The sequence below is a fragment of the Ixodes scapularis genome, unplaced genomic scaffold, assembly GCF_016920785.2.
Source record: "Ixodes scapularis isolate PalLabHiFi unplaced genomic scaffold, ASM1692078v2 PGA_scaffold12__126_contigs__length_90152505, whole genome shotgun sequence".
Classification (NCBI taxonomy): Eukaryota; Metazoa; Arthropoda; class Arachnida; order Ixodida; family Ixodidae; genus Ixodes; species Ixodes scapularis.
Window position 1 is genome coordinate 68,218,587 of NW_024609838.1, and position 27,262 is coordinate 68,245,848.

Genomic DNA, 27,262 nt, shown 5'->3' on the forward strand with positions numbered 1-27,262 from the left:
ACCATCAAGGCAGACTACGGAGCCTTCGAAGGGAGCAGCATTTGCGGCCTGTCATCGCATCTGGAACAGCGACACGTGCCGGAACTGGAAGAAACGCCTTTCTGCAAACCTTCGTCAACAACAGCGCTGCAAGCGGTGCCCATAAGAGCCAAGCCAGACAGGTCGCACGCCAGTGGGTTCGGCACTCGCCGACAAGATACCATGGCTAAACCATGCATTCTTTTCTATCAGGTCATCCCCATGTTGCTGTTGTGCACGGAACCCGGCTCTTCTGATAGCCGTAAGGATCGCACCATCAAGGCAGACTACGGAGCCTTCGAAGGGAGCAGCATTTGCGGCCTGTGATCGCATCTGGAACAGCGACACGTGCCGGAACTGGAAGAAACGCCTTTCTGCAAACCTTCGTCAACAACAGCGCTGCAAGCGGTGCCCATAAGAGCCAAGCCAGACAGGACGCACGCCAGTGGGTTCGGCACTCGCCGACAAGATACCATGGCTAAACCATGCATTCTTTTCTATCAGGTCATCCCCATGTTGCTGTTGTGCACGGAACCCGGCTCTTCTGATAGCCGTAAGGATCGCACCATCAAGGCAGACTACGGAGCCTTCGAAGGGAGCAGCATTTGCGGCCTGTCATCGCATCTGGAACAGCGACACGTGCCGGAACTGGAAGAAACGCCTTTCTGCAAACCTTCGTCAACAACAGCGCTGCAAGCGGTGCCCATAAGAGCCAAGCCAGACAGGACGCACGCCAGTGGGTTCGGCACTCGCCGACAAGATACCATGGCTAAACCATGCATTCTCTTCTATCAGGTCATCCCCATGTTGCTGTTGTGCACGGAACCCGGCTCTTCTGATAGCCGTAAGGATCGCACCATCAAGGCAGACTACGGAGCCTTCGAAGGGAGCAGCATTTGCGGCCTGTCATCGCATCTGGAACAGCGACACGTGCCGGAACTGGAAGAAACGCCTTTCTGCAAACCTTCGTCAACAACAGCGCTGCAAGCGGTGCCCATAAGAGCCAAGCCAGACAGGACGCACGCCAGTGGGTTCGGCACTCGCCGACAAGATACCATGGCTAAACCATGCATTCTTTTCTATCAGGTCATCCCCATGTTGCTGTTGTGCACGGAACCCGGCTCTTCTGATAGCCGTAAAAATCGCACCATCAAGGCAGACTACGGAGCCTTCGAAGGGAGCAGCATTTGCGGCCTGTCATCGCATCTGGAACAGCGACACGTGCCGGAACTGGAAGAAACGCCTTTCTGCAAACCTTCGTCAACAACAGCGCTGCAAGCGGTGCCCATAAGAGCCAAGCCAGACAGGACGCACGCCAGTGGGTTCGGCACTCGCCGACAAGATACCATGGCTAAACCATGCATTCTTTTCTATCAGGTCATCCCCATGTTGCTGTTGTGCACGGAACCCGGCTCTTCTGATAGCCGTAAGGATCGCACCATCAAGGCAGACTACGGAGCCTTCGAAGGGAGCAGCATTTGCGGCCTGTCATCGCATCTGGAACAGCGACACGTGCCGGAACTGGAAGAAACGCCTTTCTGCAAACCTTCGTCAACAACAGCGCTGCAAGCGGTGCCCATAAGAGCCAAGCCAGACAGGACGCACGCCAGTGGGTTCGGCACTCGCCGACAAGATACCATGGCTAAACCATGCATTCTTTTCTATCAGGTCATCCCCATGTTGCTGTTGTGCACGGAACCCGGCTCTTCTGATAGCCGTAAGGATCGCACCATCAAGGCAGACTACGGAGCCTTCGAAGGGAGCAGCATTTGCGGCCTGTCATCGCATCTGGAACAGCGACACGTGCCGGAACTGGAAGAAACGCCTTTCTGCAAACCTTCGTCAACAACAGCGCTGCAAGCGGTGCCCATAAGAGCCAAGCCAGACAGGACGCACGCCAGTGGGTTCGGCACTCGCCGACAAGATACCATGGCTAAACCATGCATTCTTTTCTATCAGGTCATCCCCATGTTGCTGTTGTGCACGGAACCCGGCTCTTCTGATAGCCGTAAGGATCGCACCATCAAGGCAGACTACGGAGCCTTCGAAGGGAGCAGCATTTGCGGCCTGTCATCGCATCTGGAACAGCGACACGTGCCGGAACTGGAAGAAACGCCTTTCTGCAAACCTTCGTCAACAACAGCGCTGCAAGCGGTGCCCATAAGAGCCAAGCCAGACAGGACGCACGCCAGTGGGTTCGGCACTCGCCGACAAGATACCATGGCTAAACCATGCATTCTTTTCTATCAGGTCATCCCCATGTTGCTGTTGTGCACGGAACCCGGCTCTTCTGATAGCCGTAAAAATCGCACCATCAAGGCAGACTACGGAGCCTTCGAAGGGAGCAGCATTTGCGGCCTGTCATCGCATCTGGAACAGCGACACGTGCCGGAACTGGAAGAAACGCCTTTCTGCAAACCTTCGTCAACAACAGCGCTGCAAGCGGTGCCCATAAGAGCCAAGCCAGACAGGACGCACGCCAGTGGGTTCGGCACTCGCCGACAAGATACCATGGCTAAACCATGCATTCTTTTCTATCAGGTCATCCCCATGTTGCTGTTGTGCACGGAACCCGGCTCTTCTGATAGCCGTAAGGATCGCACCATCAAGGCAGACTACGGAGCCTTCGAAGGGAGCAGCATTTGCGGCCTGTGATCGCATCTGGAACAGCGACACGTGCCGGAACTGGAAGAAACGCCTTTCTGCAAACCTTCGTCAACAACAGCGCTGCAAGCGGTGCCCATAAGAGCCAAGCCAGACAGGACGCACGCCAGTGGGTTCGGCACTCGCCGACAAGATACCATGGCTAAACCATGCATTCTCTTCTATCAGGTTAGTTGAAAAAGGGTACTTAAGTCGTTTAGAACTAGTAATCGCTTTTTAGTTGTTGTGCCGAGCCCACAGTGTTGTTTTCTTCTGATGAAGTGTTGTGCATGTGTCTTAAGTCTTCTTGTTTGTGGTGACGTTGAGTCAAACCCAGGGCCAACTGATCACGAGCTATTGATAAAAATTAGTGCTAATGTAGACACACGCCTGAAGCGTACTAATGGTTTAGAGGAAAAATTAGAGAACTTGTCCGCTAGGGTTACGTCAAACGAAGACCTCATAAAGGCCCAGGCAGAAGAATTTCAAAAACATGTTCACACTCTGGAACAAAAAATTGATGATCTCGAAAACAGAGAGCGTAGAAATAACTTAGTGATATATGGACTAAATGAGCCTTCAGATGAAAATTTGTCTTCACTAAACGAAAAGGTACTCACAGAAATATTCGAACAAAAATTAGAAGTAACGATAAACACTATCGAGCGCATTCATCGCCTAGGAAAGCCTCGCAGAGGCTTCCAACGTCCCGTCATACTCAAACTTATGGATTACCGAGAAAAGCAGGTAATACTTTAATATGCAAGAAAGCTGAAAGGCACGAATATATCTATCGGTGAAGACTTTTCATTTCGGGTACGCTCCATCAGAAAGCTGCTTTGGGGCAGCTCGCAATCTAACAGGGAAAAAGGTGATAAGGTGTATCTGTCCTACGATAAGCTGAAAATAAACGGCGAAGTTTACATCTGTGATCACCAAAAAAATGATAAAGTAAAACTTGGGCAGAGTAGCCATCCTCTGTCCGATACCGCCGCATGACAAAGTGACGAGACAGAAAAAAAGGAGCTAAGGCTGATATCACTAAATGCGAGAAGCATCGTGAATAAGGCTGACCAACTAGAGGCGCTAATATTTACTTACGACCCACATGTAATTATGATATCAGAAACGTGGCTGCATGAAGGTATTCAAAACAGTGAAGTGGTACCGGCTAACTACAGGTTAATTCGCAAAGATAGATGTTCCCGAGGTGGCGGGGTTGCTATAGCTATAAAGGAAAACCTTGTTTACCAGTTAATGGAACGCGTTGGTAACACAGAAAGTGTTTGGTGCAAGTTAAACTTTTTCGGGGCTTGGATAACACTCGGGACTGTCTACAAAAAACCCGGGTCGTCCTCAGAAGAATTAACAGAAATAATTGATTACTTAATCGCTAACACTAATGCTCGAACTAAATTAGTAATAGGAGGAGATTTCAACGCTCCCAATGTAAGTTGGTCTCAAGATGGTGTGGCTAGCCTGGGTACAAATGTGTCTGAGTCGCTGCTTGAGCTCGCTTTCAGTTGTGGTCTGCGTCAGGTTGTTACAGAACCCACGCGTGTTACTGGCACGTCATGTTCTTTACTTGATCTATTGTTTGTTAGCAACGACTTCGATGACTGCAATGTTTTTGTCCATGACGGCATATCTGATCACAAAATGGTATTTTTCAAGTGTAACATGTCTGTGTGTCACGCTAACCCTGCTCAAGTGAAAATGTACTACGATTTTGAAAGGGCGAATGACGAGTCGATAGTTGACCATCTCGAGCAGTATTTCGACGGCTTCGATCAGATGACCGATGTAAATGAAAATTGCATTATTAATTTTATTCCTCAAAAACAGAAAAAGATTAAACGCCAAAACCCATGGATCACGAGGGAAATTTTACACGCAAAACGAAAATTCAAAAAGGCTCCGCAAGCACCATTCGCATGATGTTTGTGAGCAGGCTGGTAATCTAAAAAGGAAGATAAAGTCAGCCAAAGAAACGTACTTCACAAAGTCATTACCTGAATTTCTTTTATCTGCCCCCGAAAAGTTCTGGCGTTATCTATCACCGGTGAGAAGCAGCATCACCCACTGTTGTGCATTAACGGCGACTCAGTGAGCGACAAGGCAAAAATTGCGATTGAATTTAATCGGTATTTTCAATCTGTGTTTACAAGAGAGTCAGGTAATCACAATACAATCCCATGTATAGATAACGTAAGCAGTCTTATATCTGAGCAGGGTATACTGTCGTTGTTACGATCACTTGACGCTAAAAAATCACCCGTACCGGACGCTTTACCTAACGCATTTCTCAAAAGGTACGCTGAGTGGGTCGCCAAATACCTATCATGCATATTCACTAGATCAATCCAAGATGCGGTGTTACCGGATGACTGGCTAGTAGCTAGAGTTGTTCCCGTCAAAAAAAGATGAAAAGGTGACTCGGTTGAAAACTATCGTCCCATTTCTCTGACATGTGCATCCTGTAAATTGTTGGAACATATCGTAAATAAACACCTTGTTTCTTTCCTCGAATCAAAAGGTACAATTAACCCCAGCCAACATGGTTTTCGTGTGGGACTGTCAACAGTGACTCAGTTAATTGGATTTTATCGCGAATTATCAACCTATGTAAATGACAGAACCCAGGTGGATGCGGTGTTTATTGATTTATCAAAGGCCTTTGACCGAGTACCTCACCGTAAACTAGTTAAAGTATTAATAGACCTTGAAGTTCCCTCACATATTATCAGCTGGATAAATGCGTATCTCACAAATCGCCAGCAATTCGTGGATGTAAATGGTGCCTTCTCGGGATTGTTAGATGTTCATTCTGGAGTACCCCAAGGGTCGGTTTTGGGCCCTTTACTTTTTTTGATATATGTTAACAGCTTGTTTTCAATTTCAACTAGCGGCCCCATAAAAATAAGAATGTTTGCAGATTACTGCGTAATTTACACACCCGTATATTCAGTCGAAGACCAGATAAATTTGAGCAGCACATTATCAGGCATTGCGTCGTGGTGCCAAGATTATGACATGATGATTAATGTTCACAAAACGCAGTACATGCATGTTTCAACTAAAAATACTGTATTGACATTCAACTATGTTGTTTGTGGCTTCAAGCTGACGAACGTTGAGAGTTATAAATATTTAGGAGTGATTATCGCAAGTGATTTAAAATGGAGCAAACATGTGGAATACATTCGAAAAAGGGCAACTAACAAGCTATGGTTTCTAAAAAGAACGCTAGGCGGAGCTCCTCCCTCGGTTAGACTTTTAGCATATAAAACCATTATTAGGCCTATCCTTGAATATGCGTCTGCGGTCTGGGATCCTTGGCAATGCTGTCTTGTTAAGGAACTCGAAGATGTACAATCACTGGCGGCACGTGTAATCTTTTCGGATTTTAGACGGACCACGTCGGTCACGGGACTTAAAACAAAAGCAAATTTACAGCTTTTAATAAACAGAAGGGCATGTCAGCGGGTGAAGTTGTTTTTTCAGATATATAATAACCTCCTAAAAATAGATGGCTCAAAATACCTAAAGCCAAGAACATTTCACTCTCAGCGCTTACACCATTCGAAGATGGTAGCACCTATTAATGCTAGAATAAATGCATTCAAACAGTCTTTTTTTTGTGCGTACAATTGAATTATGGAATAAACTTCCAGGTGAAATAGTAAATCTTGATTCTTTTTCCATTTTTTCAAATGCCTTAGATGCGGTTTTTGAGTGTTAAAATGTTCTACTTGCTGTGTTTTTGAATTGTATAAGGAGACGATGTTTTGTATTAAGTGATATTGCTTTGTTAGAAGTTAAGCTATTGTTATGGTTGTGTGCGCTAGAAGAAGAGTGTGTGCACACAAGTATTGTTGTTTTAATTTGTATCAGAGACAAATGTGCCAATATTTCTGTATCATCCACTCCTGCTTTGGCCCTAAAAGGGCTGGCAGTATTGATAAAAAAAAATATATACAATGCTTTTTTTTTTGCTTTACCATTTTTGTTTTGTCTAAAGAAGCGGTGAAAGCTACAGAAGAGCCGTCCGTGCAGGCGAGTTATACAGCATGGGTCACATAGTATAGGGGACTAACCGTAACGATAAGAATAATCGTTAACCAGAGTTAGCTAACTTTTTTTAATTAGTGGAGATAAACATCTGGTTTTAATTACAAAAGTATTGCGCGTAATCCAAAAATACAAAATAAGTCCATTGTAGAAAGACATGGAGCGCGTGGGAAGCGCGGTTTTGGGCTAAATTTAATACTCGTGCCAAGGTTTCGCAATGCTGCGCAGCGCGCTTACGTTTCCCGCTTACAGTGCCAATGTGGCTAACGAGCGTAAAAATAAAAAAAAAATATTAGAGAAAAAAAAACGTAAAACATGTGCGCTTAACAAGTATTTTTTGTTTGCGAAGAATAGTTAAGGTAAATCCCAATCAAGCCGGCTAAAACAAGGGACGATCTAAAATCTGTATAAATTTTGTTGGCTGTATTCAGCCGAAAACAATCCAATCCGTAGCTCTCTAATTTGACGCTCATTTTCGGTTTGTTTGGGCGCTCGTGTGAGCTTTGACCGTCTGTCCCCGTATATTTAGGCCGTCGACTATGCCGAAACTGAGACGAACGCGAGCGAGCATACCCTGCGAGCAGCTAGTCTATTCACATCTGAGCTGTAGCGACTTTGAAGCCTTGAAATAATTGCTTTCAAGCTGCACGTATCGTGCCACGAACGAAATCCATTCGAAGCCACGGAGTAGCAATACGTTGCCATGCCAACGGTTACCGCGTCTCTTTAGGCTTAGAAACGGCCAGAATCGGGGACGATCTTTAAAATGGGGTGAGCCCACCGCTCATTCTTCGTGACATGAGCGGATTAAAGCAAAGCGAAAGCCGGTCGCACCATTCATTGGCTATGAAATCGGCTAATGTTGCAGCGACCATGACAAATGTGCTCCGACGCGAGTGGAAATGGCACCGCCATGTTTGCTGACGCAACCCGTTCGCAAGAAAATAGGCGCCCTACGCTATTTCTCGAGTTTTGCGTTGGGAGCGAGTGCCAACCCAAAACCCCAAACGATGTTTGGGTTTTGCGCATGCGCATTGGTGGGCACTCAATTGTTCAGGGCCCGCAAGCTTTGGGGCCTCCTACTCTAAAACTCTCTAATAAAGAATGTCGCACTGCTGCGCTGCGATTTTCTCGTGAAAGACTCTATCCGAAAAACGCGTCGAAGCGAAAAAAAGAAAAATGGCTTGCGAGGGCTTGGCAAAAATAAAACAAGAAATTAGTCGTTTATTGTCTATACAGCGGGAGTTTGGTCCGTATAGTATGGCGACATTGTTACCCACTGCAGATGATAAATTTAGCCATTGCAGTACGACTGTGAGCAAGGGGTCTTTTACGTATATCACGCAGTAAGTGATACACGAGCGCACGTCGATACAATGAGCATCCATATCGAAAGGGGCTCGGCAAAAGAAACACTGAAACTTCGGAGCAGTACGGTGAACGAGAACTATATTTTGTGACAGATTAAGAGTTCAGGGCGTGGAAAAGGAGGACTGGAGAGGAGGAAGCATTCCCTCTCTCCCCCCATTCCGCCTTCTCCCTCCTTCCCAGCCTTCTTTTCCCTCGCCCTAAACTCCTTAAGCTGTCACCGACCACAGAACGGACAAACGGAGTTATGAGAATTGATTTCGCACACCAAAAATAATTTTGTACGCGATGATCCTTTTTTTAAAAATTATATAACGCGTTTCTAAAGCGTTTGAGACCATAAAAAAATTAGCAATGCCGGGGTTTTCGGTGGCAGCAACCGCGCTCGCAGCCACTTTGCGAATACTGTTCAACCGCCATTGGGATCGCAGCTTTAGAAAGTGTCTTTGCAAAATTTTTTTGTAGTTTCAGCAAACACTGTTTACAATTATTCCTTGACATTCACAACCTATTCAACGCACGTTAGTTTTTTCTTCCACGCAGTCGCAGCAAAGAGAGTAATTGAGCAGAGTTCACCCTTTCTACTCTCAGTCAGAACAAGCGGCCACGCGATCAGAAAATGATATCCCATAGAGTGATATAGTAAACGTAGAGTTCCTGTAGTGGCTCCCTACGGGAGCCAGTTTCGCGTTCATCTCCGTAGCGCCGTCTTTCCTGCACGGCATGCGGCGCGCTCAGAAGCAGGGGTACGTACGGCGGGGCGCGTGCAACGTCTACTTTCCTGCACATCACTTGATTCGGCTCCTCACGTGATCGGATCTCGGCGAATAGCGGCGCGGCGGCACGTGGAAAACAGACGCGCAACTCTGGCTTCCGTAGGGAGCCTATACAGGAACTCTAAGGGCCGGTTGTACCAAAGCCGCTTACGCAAAGCGGAGCTTAGCCGGGAACCTAAGCTAAGTTTCGGTTTCGTTCGGTTGCACCAAAATCGCTTATCGCTAAACCTAGCACTAAACTACGCTTATCCTAAGCGCTCAACATTGGGCGCTTTGCTTTTGGTTGTTTCTTAATCCTGGATATAAAACATGGCGGCTGGTTTGTGGCGGTCGACGCGGTGGACGAAATCGGTTGTACAAGGTGTTTTAGGCCACAACAGCGTGAGAGTCTCGCCAGAATGACCTTCGTTTGTGACAAGGATGCAAAATATTGTCGCGTAAAGTGTTTATCGACCCCTGTTTTCAAGTTGGCTCTCCACTTTCAGTGCGTGTTAGCCCTAACCGAGATACGTACGGAGCTGTGGGGCTCACGTCTGTCTTCCGGTTGGTTACTCTGCCAACAAGCTTATTCGTATGTACTTACTTTACTGATTTTCGCATAACTGTAACGTATTGTTATTTACCACCTTGTTTATTTCTACTTGCAACGCATATCCTTCAATCCGATCAGCGCGTTGAATAGTGGCAGTTCATGACCTCGGCGATCAGCTGATTGTCGACACTTCTGCCGTTTGCATCAGATTGCGGCGCTTTTAAATGATAAAACAGCGAAAAGTCAAGTTCTTTTGTTTTCTGAGTTTCGAGGCAATCCTCGGTGAACTTTTCTTGTCTCGCGAGTAGAATCTTGGCTTCAGAAAACTGTATCGTTTCATAACCGTAACTTTTCTGGTGATCGCGTTTTTTAGGAATATTTTGCTTTACAGCTTTCATTCGTGGCGACGACAACTCGACGACTTCTATTCGACGATTTCCGGGCATTTTCGCAGCTGCCGTGGCGCGTTCGTCACTGTTTTGAACTTCATCGGTCTCAGGCATGACTTGATTTTAGTAGTCATCTTACCTGCCTACTTATTCTCGATGATGTTTTGTCTTCAGCGATGTAGCGAGTAGAGCGTCTTTCTCGCGTTTGGTGAGATATGGGGCCCTTGATGGCTCCTTCATTTCTAAATGTGAGCACGAAAACTACTGTCACGGTCAAAATATTCTGTTATTGACCGATATTAAACACACAGTCACGGATGTGAAGAGCATTCGTGTTTATTTAAAGCGTTGACTCCTATTTTGAAAGTTAAGCGAAAAAAAAAAAAAGGTTGAATTTGGAGATCTTTAATTCCTTACTCAATGAAGAAATACAGCGAAAAGCAGACGCCGACTGCAGCAGGTTCTTTTGTTTACATCACGAAATTCCTCACCGCCAATCGTATTCGTCAATCCGAGCGTTCCCTAGTTCGCTCTGTTTGTCCCTACATTCCCTAGGCAAATCCAGCGTTTAGCTAGGGGCGCGTCTGTAAAGCCGGGTTAACGTTGGTGCAACCGGAATTTAAACCCGCGCTTATCCGAGCTCGGTTTAGGACGGTAAGCCGACTTAAAAAAGAGCCGCTTTGGGTTAAGGTAAGTGACGTTGGTGCAACCGGCCCTAAGTAAACGTAAGCTGTGGACACTTAGGCTTTTCTTGACCAAGATAAGTGCTCCGTGAATTGGTACACAACGTAGCAGGTTAATTCATTAATCGCAATGTTGTCTCTGCCGGCCGCTAGGCTCCGCTGCTGTGAAAAAAAAATATATTTCAAGATTCTTGCTAATAAGTTGTCTAGAAAAACTTTTATCAATAAACGTAGTGTAATATTATTCGTACAAATATTGGGGCCACTTAAATTATCCTATGGTTCATCATTAGTACCGTCTTAGTAGGAGTCCCACGGGCGCCACCATTCGGCTGGGGGCAGGTTGGGGCGCTCGGGAGCGTCTCGAGCTCCGGGACATTTCGGCATCGTTGTACCTGAGCTTGAGGCATGTAAATAGTAGATTGGGGTGCTTTCTTTGACGCAGAACTATGACTTTCTCTGCACTTGGAAGAGGGTGCAATGTTGGGAGGTCGATGTCGTGAAAACGTGGTCACGGAAGTGACGTCACAGAGATAACGCCGGAGCGCCGACCTTCCTGACGCCGGCAGTATAGTGCCGAGAACGGCACAATGCACACGCGCGTCCCTTCTTGTCTGCTGGCTTTGCTCCCTTCCAACCAACGAGCTCCTGCCTGATTGAAAGGGAGATAGACGCCGCTCCGGTCGCCATGATTCCACAATCGTCGCTCATGCGGCTCGGGCATTTCAAGCGACTCGGTACATAAAGATGGCGGTGCGGGGGGCTGCACTTTAAAGCCACTTCACTCACATTTTAAAAGTAGCGCAAAGTGCGTCGATGCACGAGGCACGTGCAACGTGCAGCACTTGGGAAAATCATGGCGGCACAGCGCAGCACAGAGCTAGATATCAGACGCCTTGTTCTTCCCAGAGGTGGCGCGCGGCACGTGTCTCGAGCATTTCCACAACAATGAATGGCGCCACTTTTCCCAAGATAGAGGGACTTTACTGCACATTTGCCTCTACCTCTGCCTCTGCTACGCTTTCACCCATAATGAAAAATATTATAAAAAAACTGCAGTGGGGAAGTACAATGACGCATGTTCGAAACGCGAGTCACAAATATTTTAATTTGCTCGCCTGGAGAGCTGCTCAAACCTGAACGGGCCTAACCGAATGCTCGTTGAGGCATTGGTCGCCACGAGAAGAAGCCGTGTGTTCATGCGGTGATCGTGTTCAATCTGTGAGCTGCATTCAAATATCGTCACCACGGGAGTCTCACGTCAGCAAAGCAACACGACTACGTCATCTAACCGTCATCAAGTTTTACGAAGTAGAGACTGAAGAAGTAAGTCAGTTTTAATCCTTGAAACTTCGCAGTGACCAAGAAGCTTTTTGACCAGTGGCGTCATGTACGACCATACCTGCGTCCCACTAGTGCCAGTGAGGTAGGTTAAGATGAGAAACATCCCAACGGTATATAGTTTCACGAACTTTTTAAAGCGAACTCCGCAGAGCCGATGTCATCTCTTGTTTTTCGCACATTCCCCCAATAGGGTTAAAAGTTTACGCAGATGTCCCCGTACCTTGCCATAAAAATCATACAAATTTTGATTCTTTGTAATTTAATAGCATACGGTTCCATGCAGGACGGCCTTACCTTAAATTCGCGCGTTGTGTGAATACTTTCTTTTGAGTTTCACTAGGTCAGAATTACACTGATATCGGGGAAGGCTCTAATTATGGTCCTAATTTGAAGTTATTTTCTCTCTGCACTGTGGAATTCATCCCCGGACAGCTGGCATTTAATTTCGAACTTATGCCGCCATCTGTTTTCACTTTCTACTATGCATTCTCACCTTGACGGGGATGCAGAGCAGCACGATGAGGAGGTCCGCCGTTGCCAGACTGGCGAGAAAGATGTTGGAGATGCTGCGCATACGCTGAAATCTGGCCACAGTGTACACGATGAGCAGGTTCCCTACCAGGCCGAGCAGCAGCGTGGAACCGTACACCGTCGCTGTGGGCACCAGGTCTGCTAGGTCGTAGCGGGTGGCGGACTCTTCATAGTCGTAGTCATCCGGAAGGTCATCGTCGTCTTCCACGGACGACTCGGAATTGGACAGCCAGGTGCCGTTGGCCGCCAATAACTCCATGCTCTTGATTCCGTGGCCGCTAGGTTATACTGCGGGTTCTGGTGTTGGATTCTTGTCTTCTGTAATCAAAGTTAGAAAAAAAAAGCAGTAAACGTCTGATCGAACGACATTTTCCGCCGCGACTATATTTTATTTTACCATAAGTCAGAGCGCGTTCGAAGGTAGAAGGCGTACGTACAAACACGGACGGGCATACTAAAGGGGCACGGTCGCGGCGCAGTCAGAGTGCTTGACTGATTCAGCCGATAATAATACACAAACATAAAGATGACACACGCCATGACTTCGCGCTTTTGGCACTGCCCAATTGGCTTCAGTGGCTCGTAGGGACATGTAGCGCTCTGGGATTAAACAGAGGCTGTGTTCCAAAAATTTACTCGATCCGACTCCGGAGTAAAGGTTTCGTACAGTGGCGTTTCAAAACTTATTCGCGCTTTCTCGATGACGTCAGAACTCGCGTTCCAGAAGAGGGTTGTTTACTCCGGAGTAATTACTCACGCTACACTTCTCGATCGAAGGGTAACGTTGGATAAAATCGAGCAAATGTATCACGTGATCTGTTCGTCGTCTGCTTTCTGTGCCAACAGCCGTCAAAGCTCGTTTGATACGTAGGCTTTGGTGGCAGACGTTCGAAGTAACAAAGTATGAAGTGCAGCTATCTATCTGTGGTCATTGCGATTTGCTGTTTTCAACGCAGGAATTGACTGCAGAGTGCGAGCGTAAAAAGGAGTTTTTTCGCATCCTCGTCTTTGGCGTTGGAGGAAACTCTCTATTCTTACGTTAAAGATTGTAAATGTTCAAACGCAGTATATGATGTGGAAGTATTTTTTTACATTTCTTTCCAGAGTGTGTGTAATGAGAGGATAACGCTTGTAAAGCAATGAAAGCATTGAACATTTCATGTATGTAATCAGTCAACAACCCGGCACGTCTCCCCTAAAAAATTGCCCTATAGCGGTATTGAAATTTTTCTTTGTGAATTTGTAATCACATTCGCGTCAAAGCGAATGCAAGTTACATATAACTGTTCAGAAAGCCCCTGCGCTGTATTGCTACACCGTGTGGAAGTAATTTCTGCAAAACGCAATTGGTGCCAATTACGATGCGTGAAACATATGCGTCTATGACACCTGGACCTGGACTTACAGCGATCGCGCTGATTAATAAAAACACATTTTTAAAGTCTAACTGAAAGGAGTAAATAAGTGTGAACTCCATATTCGCGACTTCAACTAACTATAGGTGGCGCCACTCGTTTTGCAAAATGACGGTTTTAGTGAGGGTCGGAGATCCGTGCCGCTGTTGAGCCTGTCTAGTGTGCTGGCTTCACTGAGTGACACAAATTATTTCTGGTAACACGTGGAAGCTAGGATGCTATCAGTCCAGGTCACCCTTTTATCCTGAAAACAAAAACGGTGCTTAGCGTAATACTTACTCCAGGAGGCACGTCTTACTTCTGGAGCAAAACCGAAACTAACCTTTATTTTCAATTTAGTTTCTCGATATAGGTCTTAATTTCGGATCCTTTCCTAACTCAAGATGTGTCTCACATTGTAATTATTTAGTTAAACAAGTTGTTAGCACTAACTTTATTTTGTGGTAGACATGTTCGATCGAGGCTGATATTTGTAGTTGTTGAAAAAAATCAGTCCTGATATTTTAACGTTCTCGCTGCCTTTTCTCGCTCAGATAATTGTCCAGGGAAGCAATGAACCGCGGGCCTTTTAATGGGTTTTTAGGTATTTAGATAATTAATTGGTTTAACATTATTCCCAGCACAAGATTAAGAGAATAATTCAAATTTTAACAATATGTCCACAACATGTTTCCATTAATAAACGCTGCTCTCACTGCAACAACCCAAAGACGGAATCCGAGTCAGACAGTTGAAGTGTGTGCGTGTGTTTATTATAGGCAACGCAGGACGCATAGGACTTTATATTACATCTAGTGTTTGACTGTTTGTCGATCTTGATAACGATGTCAGAGTTTTACTTATGCTAAAAAGGAGACAAAATTATACCTTTCTGGAAAGACTATTATGGTTAAATGGCGTATTTTAGTGATATTGGCGTTAATTGGGGGCATACATTGCCGCCATTTGTATTAATAATATTATTAAAATTCAGATATTTTAATACGTAATTTTTTAAGCTCTAATATAATTTGTTTCTTATGATCTAATCTTAAACGCGCGAACAAATATGTCAATCAAAAGTGTGCTAATCAAAATCACTGGTGCCAATTGCAGCATTTTTACAACGGAGCTGTTAAGGGCTGGTTTTCCCAGGATCGTGTCCGTGTATGTCGACACAAACCTACCTGGAGAGCCACCGCTATCTATAAGCGACGGCGGCAAGCACACAAGCAGTATGGTTTCCGCCGTCGCTCGCCGATGGCGGCAACCTTTCCAGCTATAATAGAAAAATGGATAGTTGGGCGCGTTGGTGGGAATTCATCGTAGGAAACAGCGCGAAAAAGAGACGACGACGAAGAAGAAGCACACAGTGTATCCAGTACAGCTCCGCTGGTCTTCCTTCTTCACGAGAGTGGAAAGGCTGAACATTTTTAATTACCAAGTAATAAAATAAAAATAGTTTAAAATCGATGAAGGTATTCTAGCTAATGACCAAAATCCATGTAAAATTACATTAATGAGGGGTATGGATATTTTGCTATCAAAGTCGCGACATTGACAATCGGCAAAACGTCCAAAGTCGCCGCCAATATCCTTCCAAACCAAATGCCCAAAAGATTAAAAAAAAAATCTTTTTTTAACTATTAATATTTTTATAACATTCAGTTGCTTATTTTAACGCTCCTTCGTTTCGCCAATCTCAGCTTTTCCAGTTCGAAGGAACGCCTACCTGGTTGCTCGTCTGCGCACCACAGCACGTTTCGTTGGCGTTGGAAGCCGGTGAAACAGCAGTGAGTTTTAGTATTGCGTATACGAGCGAACGCAAGCGCTGCGCGTTTGCGTTAGCTTTTCGTGTTCCACACTGCGCGTGCGCGCAGCCCAAAATTGCGGTCTTGCATGGCGCATGGCGATGAAGCGCCCGCACAACGGGGGGCACGCACCTCTAACGCAAACGCATACCGCTTTCGTTTGCTTCTATGCGCAATACTAAAACTCTCCAGTAAGGTACAATCCCATACTGGCTGCAGCACTACGGTGAGGCAGTGAAGAGTGTTGTTTGCATTCGGAAATGACATTTCGCGAGCCATGATCGCGAGCAGTTCCGCCGTGCCCGCTGAGCCGGAGAATTGGGGGACCCTCACTAAAGCGCTTCCCGTTTCCGCCGCGAGAGAGCGAGCGTCAAGCTGAAGACGCGAATACAGCCCAAACGGAATGTGAACAAAAGGAGCTGGTTGAGCCACCTTAGCAAACACCGCGTCCTCACTCTCAAGGAAAAACTTTGAAGCGGTATAAACATCATCGTCTCTTCAAGTGCTTTAGCCATGATTAAAAGAGATCATCGGCTATTTTCCGCCATCGGTGCTATGTTTTCTTTTTGCTGTAGCCCAAGACAAAGTAAGTCCCGGCGATTATACCGGCCGTTCCAAAATCGAGTCGCGGATTGTTTACTCGCCATGTCACGATAATTACCCGCTGACGTAGGAGAAAGGTTAGTCGGGTAAGATGTAGAACATAGACATTGAGATATGTTCGGAACAAATACTAAAAAAATAAGAATAAATTACTACATCGGCCTGCTTAAAGGGTCACTAAAGTAAATTTTAAGATACACTTTTTATGGTGCAAATACTATTTATCCACCCTTAGTGTAATAGAAAGCTTACCGCGACACTCCCCCTTTTTCAATATCTACGAAAAAGTGCGTGCCGCTGTGTTTTGCCGTGTATTTATTTACTTATATTTTTATTTATAACATACTGCAGGCATTTTGATAGGCCCATGCAGGTGTGAGGTACAGAAGACATTCAAGCCTTCATTACACATAGCATTCATAATTATTAGTAATTAACACTTCCATAACTAACAAACGGTAAAAAAAGTTGTACAACATATGTTCAAAGATGCTTACAACACAAGAGAACAATGGCAATACCTAAAAAGGATGATGATCAAGTGCTTTATTAAACTTAGGGGCTGTGAAGATGTAAGGGGGGGGGGGGGGCGTAATATTATGATAAGGTGCGTGGAAAATATGAAAATTTGAAATTGTTAGTTCGAGCTAATATTGGTGAAAATAAAATTAATGGTGGTTCCTAGTGGCTTTGGAAGATAAAGAGGTAAGATATAAACTAGAGTTGACGTACAGCTTCTCATAATAAAGAAGATACAATTGCTTTAGTATTGCAATCTTTCTAGGTTGTTCTATGGACATCACATTGCTTGCCGCTATGAAGAAGGATGGGGAGTCAAGCCTTGTACTTTTCATAAATAAAAGGAACTGCTCTCCTTCCGATTATCTCAAACTTTCAAGGAACTTTTCTCGTGTTTGGATCCGAGATTATACTAGCATATTTTATTTTTGACCTTACCAAGGAGTTGTACGCTTGGAGGTTAACGGAGGTTGGAACATGTCTTCACTTGCGTCGTAGGAAACCTAATTTTTGAAAAACTGAGGAACTGCGTGATATTTTGGATATGCCTTGAACATCGTAGATCGCGTGTTAGGGTTACTATAAGATATTTGTATTTACTCACTTCGGATATTGTAACATTATTTACTTGAGATGCGAATTTCAAAGGTTTAATTTTCCATGTCGCGCGTAAGTGAACAGTCTTCGCGAAATTCATTTCCCACTTGTTGCACCAATCGTCAACTAGAGTAAGAGAAGAATTAAGCAGATTTTGGTCATCGACAGAGGTTATGGTTTTCAACAAAACACAACCATCTGCGAATACGAGAATATTAATGTCTGTACTTACAGTTGATACAATATAATTTGTATAGACCTGAACTAGCGTAAAAAATGTCAGGCGTAATTGTAATTTTGAGTTTCATAGTCTTTATTCTCTCGGCCAGGAGGCACGAGCACGTAAGTAAGACGCGCCCATGTAATGTTTGCATCGAGCATAAAGCGAAACTGCATTGTTCGATCATGGTCCAGTCACAGCCGTTTACAAGCGTGCGTCAGCATCTGTTCACGCGCGTTAAAAATGCAGAAGAGAAGTTTAGCTCGCGCTGTCCTATCAAGAAGATACGAGTGCTTTTTTGAGCATTTTTGTTCTTGCTGCCTTTAAAGAAAAGTTATCCACCGATGAAATTATACCAGTTAAACGTCCGGAAGTAAAATGAAAAAAAAACAAACAAACAACAACGTGCAATTGAAACGTTGCGAAATATTTGGTTTTGCTCACCAGAGGCGCTGCCCAAACTTGAGGGCTACAGACCTATAGATACTTAGCGTGCATTGATTGAGTTCCCAGCATAAATAGACCACCTAAGAGCCAACTTTAGCGCCATATAAAACCCATTAACATGGGAGCGTCTGCTCGTGTATTCTTAAAGGTGCCCTGCAAGGACTTTTTTTAATGGTTTTTAATTTGCACCGAATCTGAGCGCACTGAACGTAGCAACTTAATGAAACTTTTCTTTTCTCGAATTTCGCTTTATTTTAAAAGTTATAGGCAAATTAAAATTACAAAAACAAGCGAGAAATAACCTCCTACAGGACGTCGTCCTTGGCCGCTTGTGTAAGGAAGAGATCCCGGGCACGTCCGTTTCGATGGTGTCGGTTTATCGTTCTTCCTCGTGCCGTTCATGATCTCATGGTTCTGCGCTCCTCTACCTCCTTTTCCTCTCGTTACCTGCTACCAGATGGCATAATCTACAACAGCTTTGAGAGGTGCGTCGATGGACGAGGCACGTGCAAGGTGCAGCCTTTGGGAAGATCTTGGCGGCACAGCCCAGTACTGTGCTAGATTTTAGACGCCATGAATTTCCCAGAAGTGGTGCGCGGCACGTGCCTCGGGCATTTCTACAACAATGAATGTCGCCACCTTTCCCAGGATAAAGGGGTTTTACCGTGAACTAGAGGAGGGGTAGTGAGCTCAGCGAGCGCTCACGGCTGCCGCACCCCGTGCCAGCGGCTCGAGAGGGCGTTACTAAAGCATGTTCTGGATAGGCTGTATGAAGCGGGCAGCCAGGGCGGCTCGCATTGCATTTGCTGCGCGATTAAACACTAATTCAGCATGACACTTCATTGGCCACAAACGACAGCAAACACGGGGTAAAGATAATTTCAGAACGAGAGCCACTTCGCGCTGCCATACCGCCGAACGGCCAAACCGCAAGCAAACCTGCACGCCGAAGGCCTCCGGAACGTTCGGCCCGTATACGATCGCAGCGCCGCCGCGTACATCCGGGACCTTTCTACCTTTGCCGCTCGTCGGCGCCAGATCCCACTACCCCATTCTTTTATGCGCCGTCTTTTCCACCGTTTGGTGGCGGGTATGTTGATGGGTCATTTCTTGTTTCCGTACTTTATAAACTGAATTGTGTTTCTTTTTGCGATCTATAATACCGAACGACAACTACTTTCATAGATAATTGAAACGGTTCGCGCCACTTATAATCTGTATTTCGACTAAAAAGAAGCTTTTAGCGGCTCTGACCAGTAGCAAGCCCTGGACCAAAGACTTCATATATCGCGCGCTTTCGGCACCGCGGTTCCCCCCTAGGTGGGGGAGGTTTCTGCGTCGTCCGGTTAAAATATGACGCACTTATATTTAGTTCTCTCTCCGTGTCCCGCTGCCTTGCCCGAGCCTCAAGAGACGTGGAAATCGCAAAAAAGGTAGATGCATAAATATGATTGCAGAGTCCCTTTAAGTTATGTTTACAGTCATCGGGACATCCGTGCTTTGTATGTCGTCAAAGGAGTAATATAGTGAAACGTAAAGAGTGGCCGCTGAAGCCCTATACATCTTTTCTTCAAGGGCGCAGCCATCTTAAATGTCGTCACTTGTGGTATGCGGCAAAGCGTCGTCTTGATCTCGCCACGCCGCTGGAAGGTGTTCACGAAAAAGGCGTGAATGCCACACATTCTTGTTTTGCCTCACTAATTTTTCTCGCATATTCCAGGTTAAAATTTTGTATATTAATTTCGTCCCGGATACCAGATACGAAATCCACGTGACTGAGAAGTACAGAAAACCGAAAACGTCTATAACACCAGCCAACGTAATGGGTGTGCTCTACGCACGCTCGCGCTTCTTTGGACCGGTCGCGTGTGCTTTTCGTTCCCTCGCCTTCGGAGTTTTAGCCAAGGCGAGGACTGAGATATGAACTTGGCGGACCACAACACATGATGTCATGGTGGGAGACAACCAGTGGCGTAGGTAAAGCGTTAGATATAACGGCGTTACCGGTAACACCTTACATTTTCCGGCAACGTTGTAACGTACTCGTTGCATTAGGGAGTTGTACTAGACCGCGTCCACCGTCGCGCTAAGCTTGCCGAAGCTTACCGCGACCGGAAACGACCTCGTGCCGTTAGCCTTGGCTGCAGAATTTCGGGTCTCGTTTCCGGTCGCGGTAAGCGTAGCGGGATAGCGGACGCGGTCTGCTACAACTCCCTATTTTCATAAGGCAAACTGGTAGCGTAATTGGGTTACTGGTTTCGAGTAACATGTAACGTAGTTAAGCTACTCGTTTTATATTCTCCCCAAAGCTTAAAGAAACTTACACTTACATTTTTGTTTTTGTTTCTAGGCGCCAAGTTATATAAAGTTTTGCGCTTTTTGTGTTTTTTTTTCCTGTGCGTATTTAGGTGGACCCGTAAAAATATAAGGTAATTTTGTTAAGTTTATGAATGGACATAATGTTTTTATGGAAATATGGCGCTTATGCATACCTATAACGTGAAAGAAGAAAACGTGTTAATTCTTAAAAAAATATGTAACGCAAAGGTAACGTGTGTTACTTTCTTACGGTAAAGATAACGCGTTCATTTTATTTGCAAGTAACGAGTAACGTATTTCGTTACTTTTTTTTCTTGCTAACGTCTAACAACACTGGTGACAATTAACCCAAAACAGAATGTTTTTGCATATTGCAAGGAACCGAGAAATAAATTTAAAAACATGCCACTCGCAAGAGTGCTTACAAAATGACTTTAAAAAGCAGGCTATCAAAAATAACAATTCTAATATTATTCATCGGATCACAAAGAGCAAATCATGGCGCATTTGGTATGTTGTTATTAACTATAAAATAAAACAACTCCGAAAAAAAAAATAATAAAAAGAAGAAACACCGACTTGAAAAATATGTTCTTTTTCAGCATAAGTATCATCAAGGGTTATTTTGTTCGCATTCCTGCAAGTGCCGTGTTTTTGAAAGTTTTGTGTTTGCTGCGCAATGTTGCGAAATTTTTTTTTTTTTTTTTTAGAATGAGAAGCGGAGAAAAGCAGTTGTTGTTCTTGATGCTCGAATATATATATCTTATTAAGAAATACATATGCGAGACTGTCCTCTGGTATATCTGCGTTTGCAGATATACCAGATATATTTCGAAAGCATGCTTTCTGTTGAGCGCTATGTCCTGTGTCATTTAACGTACCTGTAAACACTCATTTGCCGAAACTGAAGACAGCTTCTCGCAGAGCGGCCTAATTATTTCGTAATAGTTATGCCATATAAAGATTTGCTGCAGATTTTTTTCAGGTCCCGGTAGGTTACACAGCAAGACACAAACTCGAATACTGCACTGCGCAAAAAAGATAAAGAAATATTTTCCACGTCATCTTATGCATGAATACGCAATTGTAGCATACATCAATATAAAAACAAACAAACGAACTAGAAACGCGTAGGAACCTAGCGTGGAACTTGCAAGTGCACAAACTGTACAGAAAACGTGATTATTAGCAAAACCGTGATCAATAACAACACTAATGTAACGGTAAGAAAAAAATACTCGTCTAGGAATATTATTACTGTTTTCAAACCACGAAAAAATAAGTGGTGCGACGTAAGCAGCCGCTGCTAGCCTCGACGGTTATGTTCGACTGTTCTACACTACACTGCACCATATTTTATTATAGTGCGAGCAGACTTTTAGAAACGTTCTGCAGAAAAACGTGGTATCGCATAAGTCGGACCCACATTGCCTGCACGTGAGAAACTTGAGCGAAAGTAATCCAGTGGTTTCGGCGCTTTTTGACAATAATTAATTAAAAAACAAAACAAAAACGAAAAGCCCACTTATGAAAAGAGCGTACCAAATGCGGGCGAATCCAGAGTAAAAGCACCTCTTTAGACGCGTGCAAAATGCATATTTGGGCTAGTTGATAGGTCCTCAAAGTGTCAGTGCCCCTGCCGGGAGATGTTTAACGCGCGAGCAAAAGTTTGCTGCCTCTTTGGCTAAACTTGTTCAAAAACCTCCGCAGGCTTTCTCTCTCTAAAAAAACAAAAAAAAAAAAGTTAAGCTTTTTACTTTTTTTTTTTATAAATATACGACACACCAAAACTTCAGATCGACGTACGGCGCGCTGACGTCGAACTGACTGCCCCAACTTTTACGAGAGGGTTGATGACGGTGCGATATAACATATTAAACAGCTAAAGTACGTATCAAAGTCTACAGCAGTGATTCTCAACCATTGATGTTTCGCGGACCCCTTGTGGATCGCCGAAGATGGTGGGGGACCCCGTTTGTTGTGAGGGGAAGGGAAAGATATATAGATTAATTATGATAATGATTTAATAAATCGATATAAGTAAGTGCTAGACTTCTATCGTTGACATACACACGAGAAAACGGACTGGAAAGTTGGAAAGCTGCTTCTCAATCTAGAAAAATAGAAATTTTATTGCCGGGCTAGACTAATGAGGCAGGGCTTCGCGGACCCTTAGAACGCTCTCGCGGACCCTAAAAGATCCGCGGACCCCCATTTGAGAACCACTAATCTGCAGGAGAAAAAAAAAAAGAGGTTTTGAAGGTGAGCCCAGAAAGCCCCGATAACTTTTTTGCAGTTAGTCACACTTAGATTAACTATTTTAAGGAGTTGTAAAACTCGGATATCAGGCCGCTCGTGAAATTTGGTAGCGTCGGTACAACGTCACTGCGCTGTACATCCAACAGAAATTGTGCGGTGTCGTATATATGACCCAAGGGGTGCAAAAATATACCCTTTTTTAGAGTGGTAAGTTAACAAAGCGTCAGAAGCTAAGGCAACAATGCACTTCACACTAAGGTAAGAGCGCGTGTCAACATATCCTTTCGTTTATATATATATATATTTTTTTTTAGTATATTTCAGCCAGCGTCTTTACTTTGGGAGGCGGGGAGGGGGGGGGGGGGTTAAAGAAACAGCGCTCCGCGACTTCTGAATTTCGAGTTTTCAATTGGGGGACACCCGTATTCAAGTGAACACGTTTGCCTTTTTAGAAAGCGAAGCACGCGAGGCAAGTAAATGGGACGAATCCTTCCCCAGAGTTTGGACACGTTACAACTCTCAGTCGCAAGGTTAAATTGCATCTACGACAGAGTTTCCATAGTGGCCTCGGGAGAGACGCACAAGCCAGAATCCACGCAACTATTCCACCCGTGACAGGCAAACCCTGTCGAATCCGGGCGTAAAGCAATTTGGCCTTGTTACCCGCACTCCCGCGGCTCGTCGTCGCCCCTTTGTCGAGCTCGCGGGCGTTGGCGCTGAAAGTCGGCCTCGCCCGCTGCAGCTTGTTTTGTTTAGCCGTCTTACCGTGTAAAGTTCTCTACCCAGGAGCAAAGCTCCAAAGGGAGTCTTTTAGAGCTGGCGGCCGCTTTTAAAAGGTTTGCTTCCCCTAATAGTGGATGCTGTCAGGTACAGAGTTCAGAGTGTCCTGTCAGTAAACGAGATTTTGCCAATGGACCCATCCCTCTTTTGTTGTACGTTTGCTTGTGTTTTTTATTTAGCCTTCCTCACACGGGGTGGGGAGGAACGTGACAAGCGTTTTATTGCGTCGCCGAGATTGTAGACCTCTGCATGTCCATGTACAGGCTTTTCAAGAGAGAATTAGAATGCTTGTTACGTGTCACTCGTGTGTTTATAATCATAAACGCCCGTTCGCACACTAGTGACTGCTTAGGACCATGTGCTTTGAAACCTCTTGACTTCCGACGCAAGAAGAGACTGGCGCCACCTCTTGAGTTGCCGAGTAACACTTCGCAGTCCCGTATATTTATTTTTTTAGGTCGTAGTGCTTTATTTATAGATTTGAAAAAAAAAGACAAAAAAAAAAAAACGAGAACAAAAACTTTTGTTAGTGTTTTAAACAACCGATTCTCATAAACGCACGTATTGGGTGACCACCCGTCCCGCGACTCGCGGGACTCTCCCGCATTGAGGGTTCGTGTCCCGCGCCCCGCGAGAAATTCCCGAATCTTCAAAATGCCCCACATTTCACACTGTCGGGTTAAATTCCCTTTGCAAATCATGGTGCTGCCGAACAGCGGGGTACGGGGAAGCGCGGAGGTCACTGGTAAAAGTGTGAATCGCAATGGTACGCCATTTTCTATACTAGAATTGCGGGAAGCGAACGTCGTTCTTGCAGGAGAGCCGACACTCTTGCGGCGTTGTGCCTCTCCCTTTGGTAGAAAAATATTGTAAGACAAAATTGTTTGCCAAATGTTTAAATATAAATTAGTCCAAATATTTTCAAATCGCTGTGTCAATGCAAAATGGTTCCTGCGGAATTGTTTTTTGGTGAAAACAGTTACACAAGGCAAGAAACCTGCAACTCACAAGGTCAAAAGAAGATAATATTAAACTTTGCATAGGAAAATGTTGATAAACGTAAGCGTTGACACTAAACAATAACCCCCCAAAAGATTTACTGTTCCTTATTTTCATTTGATGCATTCAGTTCTACATCAGTCGATTTTTATGTTTTCAACTTCGACACATTTAATAACATATTTGGTATAAAGAAAATATCAATGGGTGTGAAAACTATTTGAACTTAATTCCTGCTATACAATTTGCAAGTGTATAAACAGCACAGGGTATTAATGTGTTAACAAAGCTTCGGTTCATGTTGAGCGTGTTAATAAATTTCCTCTGCAGCAACGCAAATAGAAAGAAAAATGAAAAAAGAAACAGAAGGTAGTTTTGTTAAGAACATTGAGTACGCCACTTGGAAAAAAACTCAAAATAAGCACGACCCTCCAACTTAGAATAAATCAAATCACTAAGCTTCAATAGCGAACCTTTAATTCATTTTAGCATCGCTTTGAGGTCACAATAAACGTACTCCTGAATTTGCGCGACTGGATATTTTACGTAATTGTATGTGAACCGACGTGCATCGGTTTCCAAATATTGATTTACTGCCGCGTATTCAAAGCTGAATTGGTCACTGAAGTAGCTGGGATGTCTTCACCATGCTAATTTATGATTGGGGAATAAAAACAACACCGTGTAATTGAACCGGTAGATCCAGGAATGGCACAAAAAGGGCCCAAAATGGACCTTCTAATGGTAGCGTTAAGTTTGGGGAACACTGTACTTACCCAAGGTGCGTGCGAGCTTTCCTGACTTGCTTAAGAAAGAAAAAACAAACAAAAAACAAACAAACAGAAAGGGTTAAACGACTATAGCTCTTGTTTGATAGAGCGTGTGCGGCAATGCGGCAGATGGAAAGAGGCGAAATTTCAGGCTAGGCTTCTCGGCGCATCACTAATATAATTTTTGTTGAACTTAGAACCATTGTATCTGGGATAAGATTTTCGGGGGTAATATTTATAAACCTTTAAATTTATTACTGAATTTACAAAAAAAAAAAACTCTTTTTTGATTACAAGCTTTTTATGTAAACGGACTTGAGCAGTGTATGAAAACGTCATTATTAGATATGACATGCCTAATTATTTGTTTTATCGAAGGCAACCAACAGTGTAAAATAATTGATCATCTGGCCAAAACAAATGGCTACTACGCAGCTTCACATCTTAAAAGATAACTTAAAAAAGGAATCGTATTTTTGAATGTACAGATTCACATATTTATGCCACATATTGCATCTGTTTTTATTGGATATATTAGAACATTTCGAGAGATCTTCACATAAAAACAAAATTAAAAATGTGTCTTTTCAGAAATGGGATGTGGAAATTCGTACTTTTAATTTTCTTCTGTGTTCTAATCCGTTTTTCGCTAATCTACTCTCATTTATAATAACAACCTTTTATTTGTTGAATATGTATTTGTTTTAGTTTCGTGTTATATATAATTTATGCAATTAAATTGAATGTAACAAACGTTACCATCTACCAAACCTGGTAAATTATCGTCAAAAATGCCAAGTTTTGGATTTTGTATTGAATTAAATAGAAGCAACATACATTTTTGGGAGCATTTGGCGCTCTTACTGTAGTTTAAGAAAACACGTCAAGTGTATTTGTTATGCAGAAAGTATCTAAGCCTGACGAAGCTTCCAAATACGCCACCAGTGACGATCTCCGAAATAACAAAATCCAACATTGGTTCCTTAAAGTGAAAAAAAGAACAAAAAAGAAAATTAAAGATATTATCTAAAAGCAGAATTTAGTCTTGCCCTAGTAAAAAGAATTTTGCAGCATGTATATTTTTTCGGAAGCTTTTCAGTCCTATATCTTTTTCCTGCATAATGTGAAATTATATTGCCCATATACATAGGCACCAAATGTAGCGGACTTTGGTACGTCCCACTAAATTAAGCAAACGGTTTTAGAGTGACGTCATTAGAGTGACGGTCGTCACGTCACACTATAATGTTAATTCACATTGTGACATCAGGTGACACTATAGTGTCAGCGACTTCACATCATGGCGCGTGACATCACCTGAAGTTAACACGTGACGTCACATCGTGATGTCACATCTTGATGAGATTTGACATTATGATGTGATATCATGACATTGCGGGATGCGACATTGTGCTGTAATGCTATGTGACATCATGACGTAACGTCACCTGGCGTAATATAATTTTATCTTAATCGTTTCCACGAATATTTAGCAGGATATTAATGGTAGCAACTACAATAAATTAAACAATAAGTGTACTACACATTATTTGGTTAAACAATACTTTGGAATGCATATATCTGTCCCAGAAAAAAATGACATGGTCTGCTTTCGTTGTGACTAATTTCATGAGTTGATTCTATATCACTCTATTATAAAATATAGACACGGAATACAATGGCTTCACAATTCCGGTCATTAAGTAGGTGAAGCAGATAAAGTAAAAAAAGCCGGCAGATTGGAGGCACTCGTTCTTAAAGTACCGCATGGATCGCTGCACAGTCCTGACAAAGATTGCGCAGACTCGCAAAAAATACGGCAAAAAAAAAAAAAAAAAAAAAAAAAAAAAAAAAAAAAAAAAAAACAACGTTTCGGAGAAACATTAATCTTCCTTTTCCCCAAAAAACAACGCGAGAGCTTTCGCGGTTGTACAAGCGGGGTTAATTTGTCACCCGTGGTACAACTAGCAATAGAGCACGGGCAAAAACAAAATAGACAGAAATTTAGAATCGGCGACGCGTTCTGCGGTGCGCAAATACCGTCAGCGAGTTGTCCATTTTCCTTTCACGACCTTTTGCTAACGAGGCGAATGTTGTCAAAGATCGTATCCAACGCCACTTGTTAGTCCCGTCTTGGTCAATCTTCGTTTTGGCTTGATGTCGAAGGCTCAGAACCAGATAGTGCCATG

General features: G+C 44.0%; 1 protein-coding gene across 1 annotated transcript in view; it reads right to left on the reverse strand.

Annotated features, from left to right (window-relative positions):
• LOC8035734 (QRFP-like peptide receptor) overlaps positions 1-12,677 on the reverse strand; it is a 51,849-nt gene extending 39,172 nt beyond the window's left edge. The window contains exon 1 of the mRNA XM_029971168.3: positions 12,318-12,677. Within this exon, the coding sequence (XP_029827028.2) occupies positions 12,318-12,614 (297 nt within the window). The 5' untranslated portion in view covers positions 12,615-12,677. The remainder of the gene's footprint in view (positions 1-12,317) is intronic.
• Between the last annotated feature and the right edge of the window lie 14,585 nt (positions 12,678-27,262).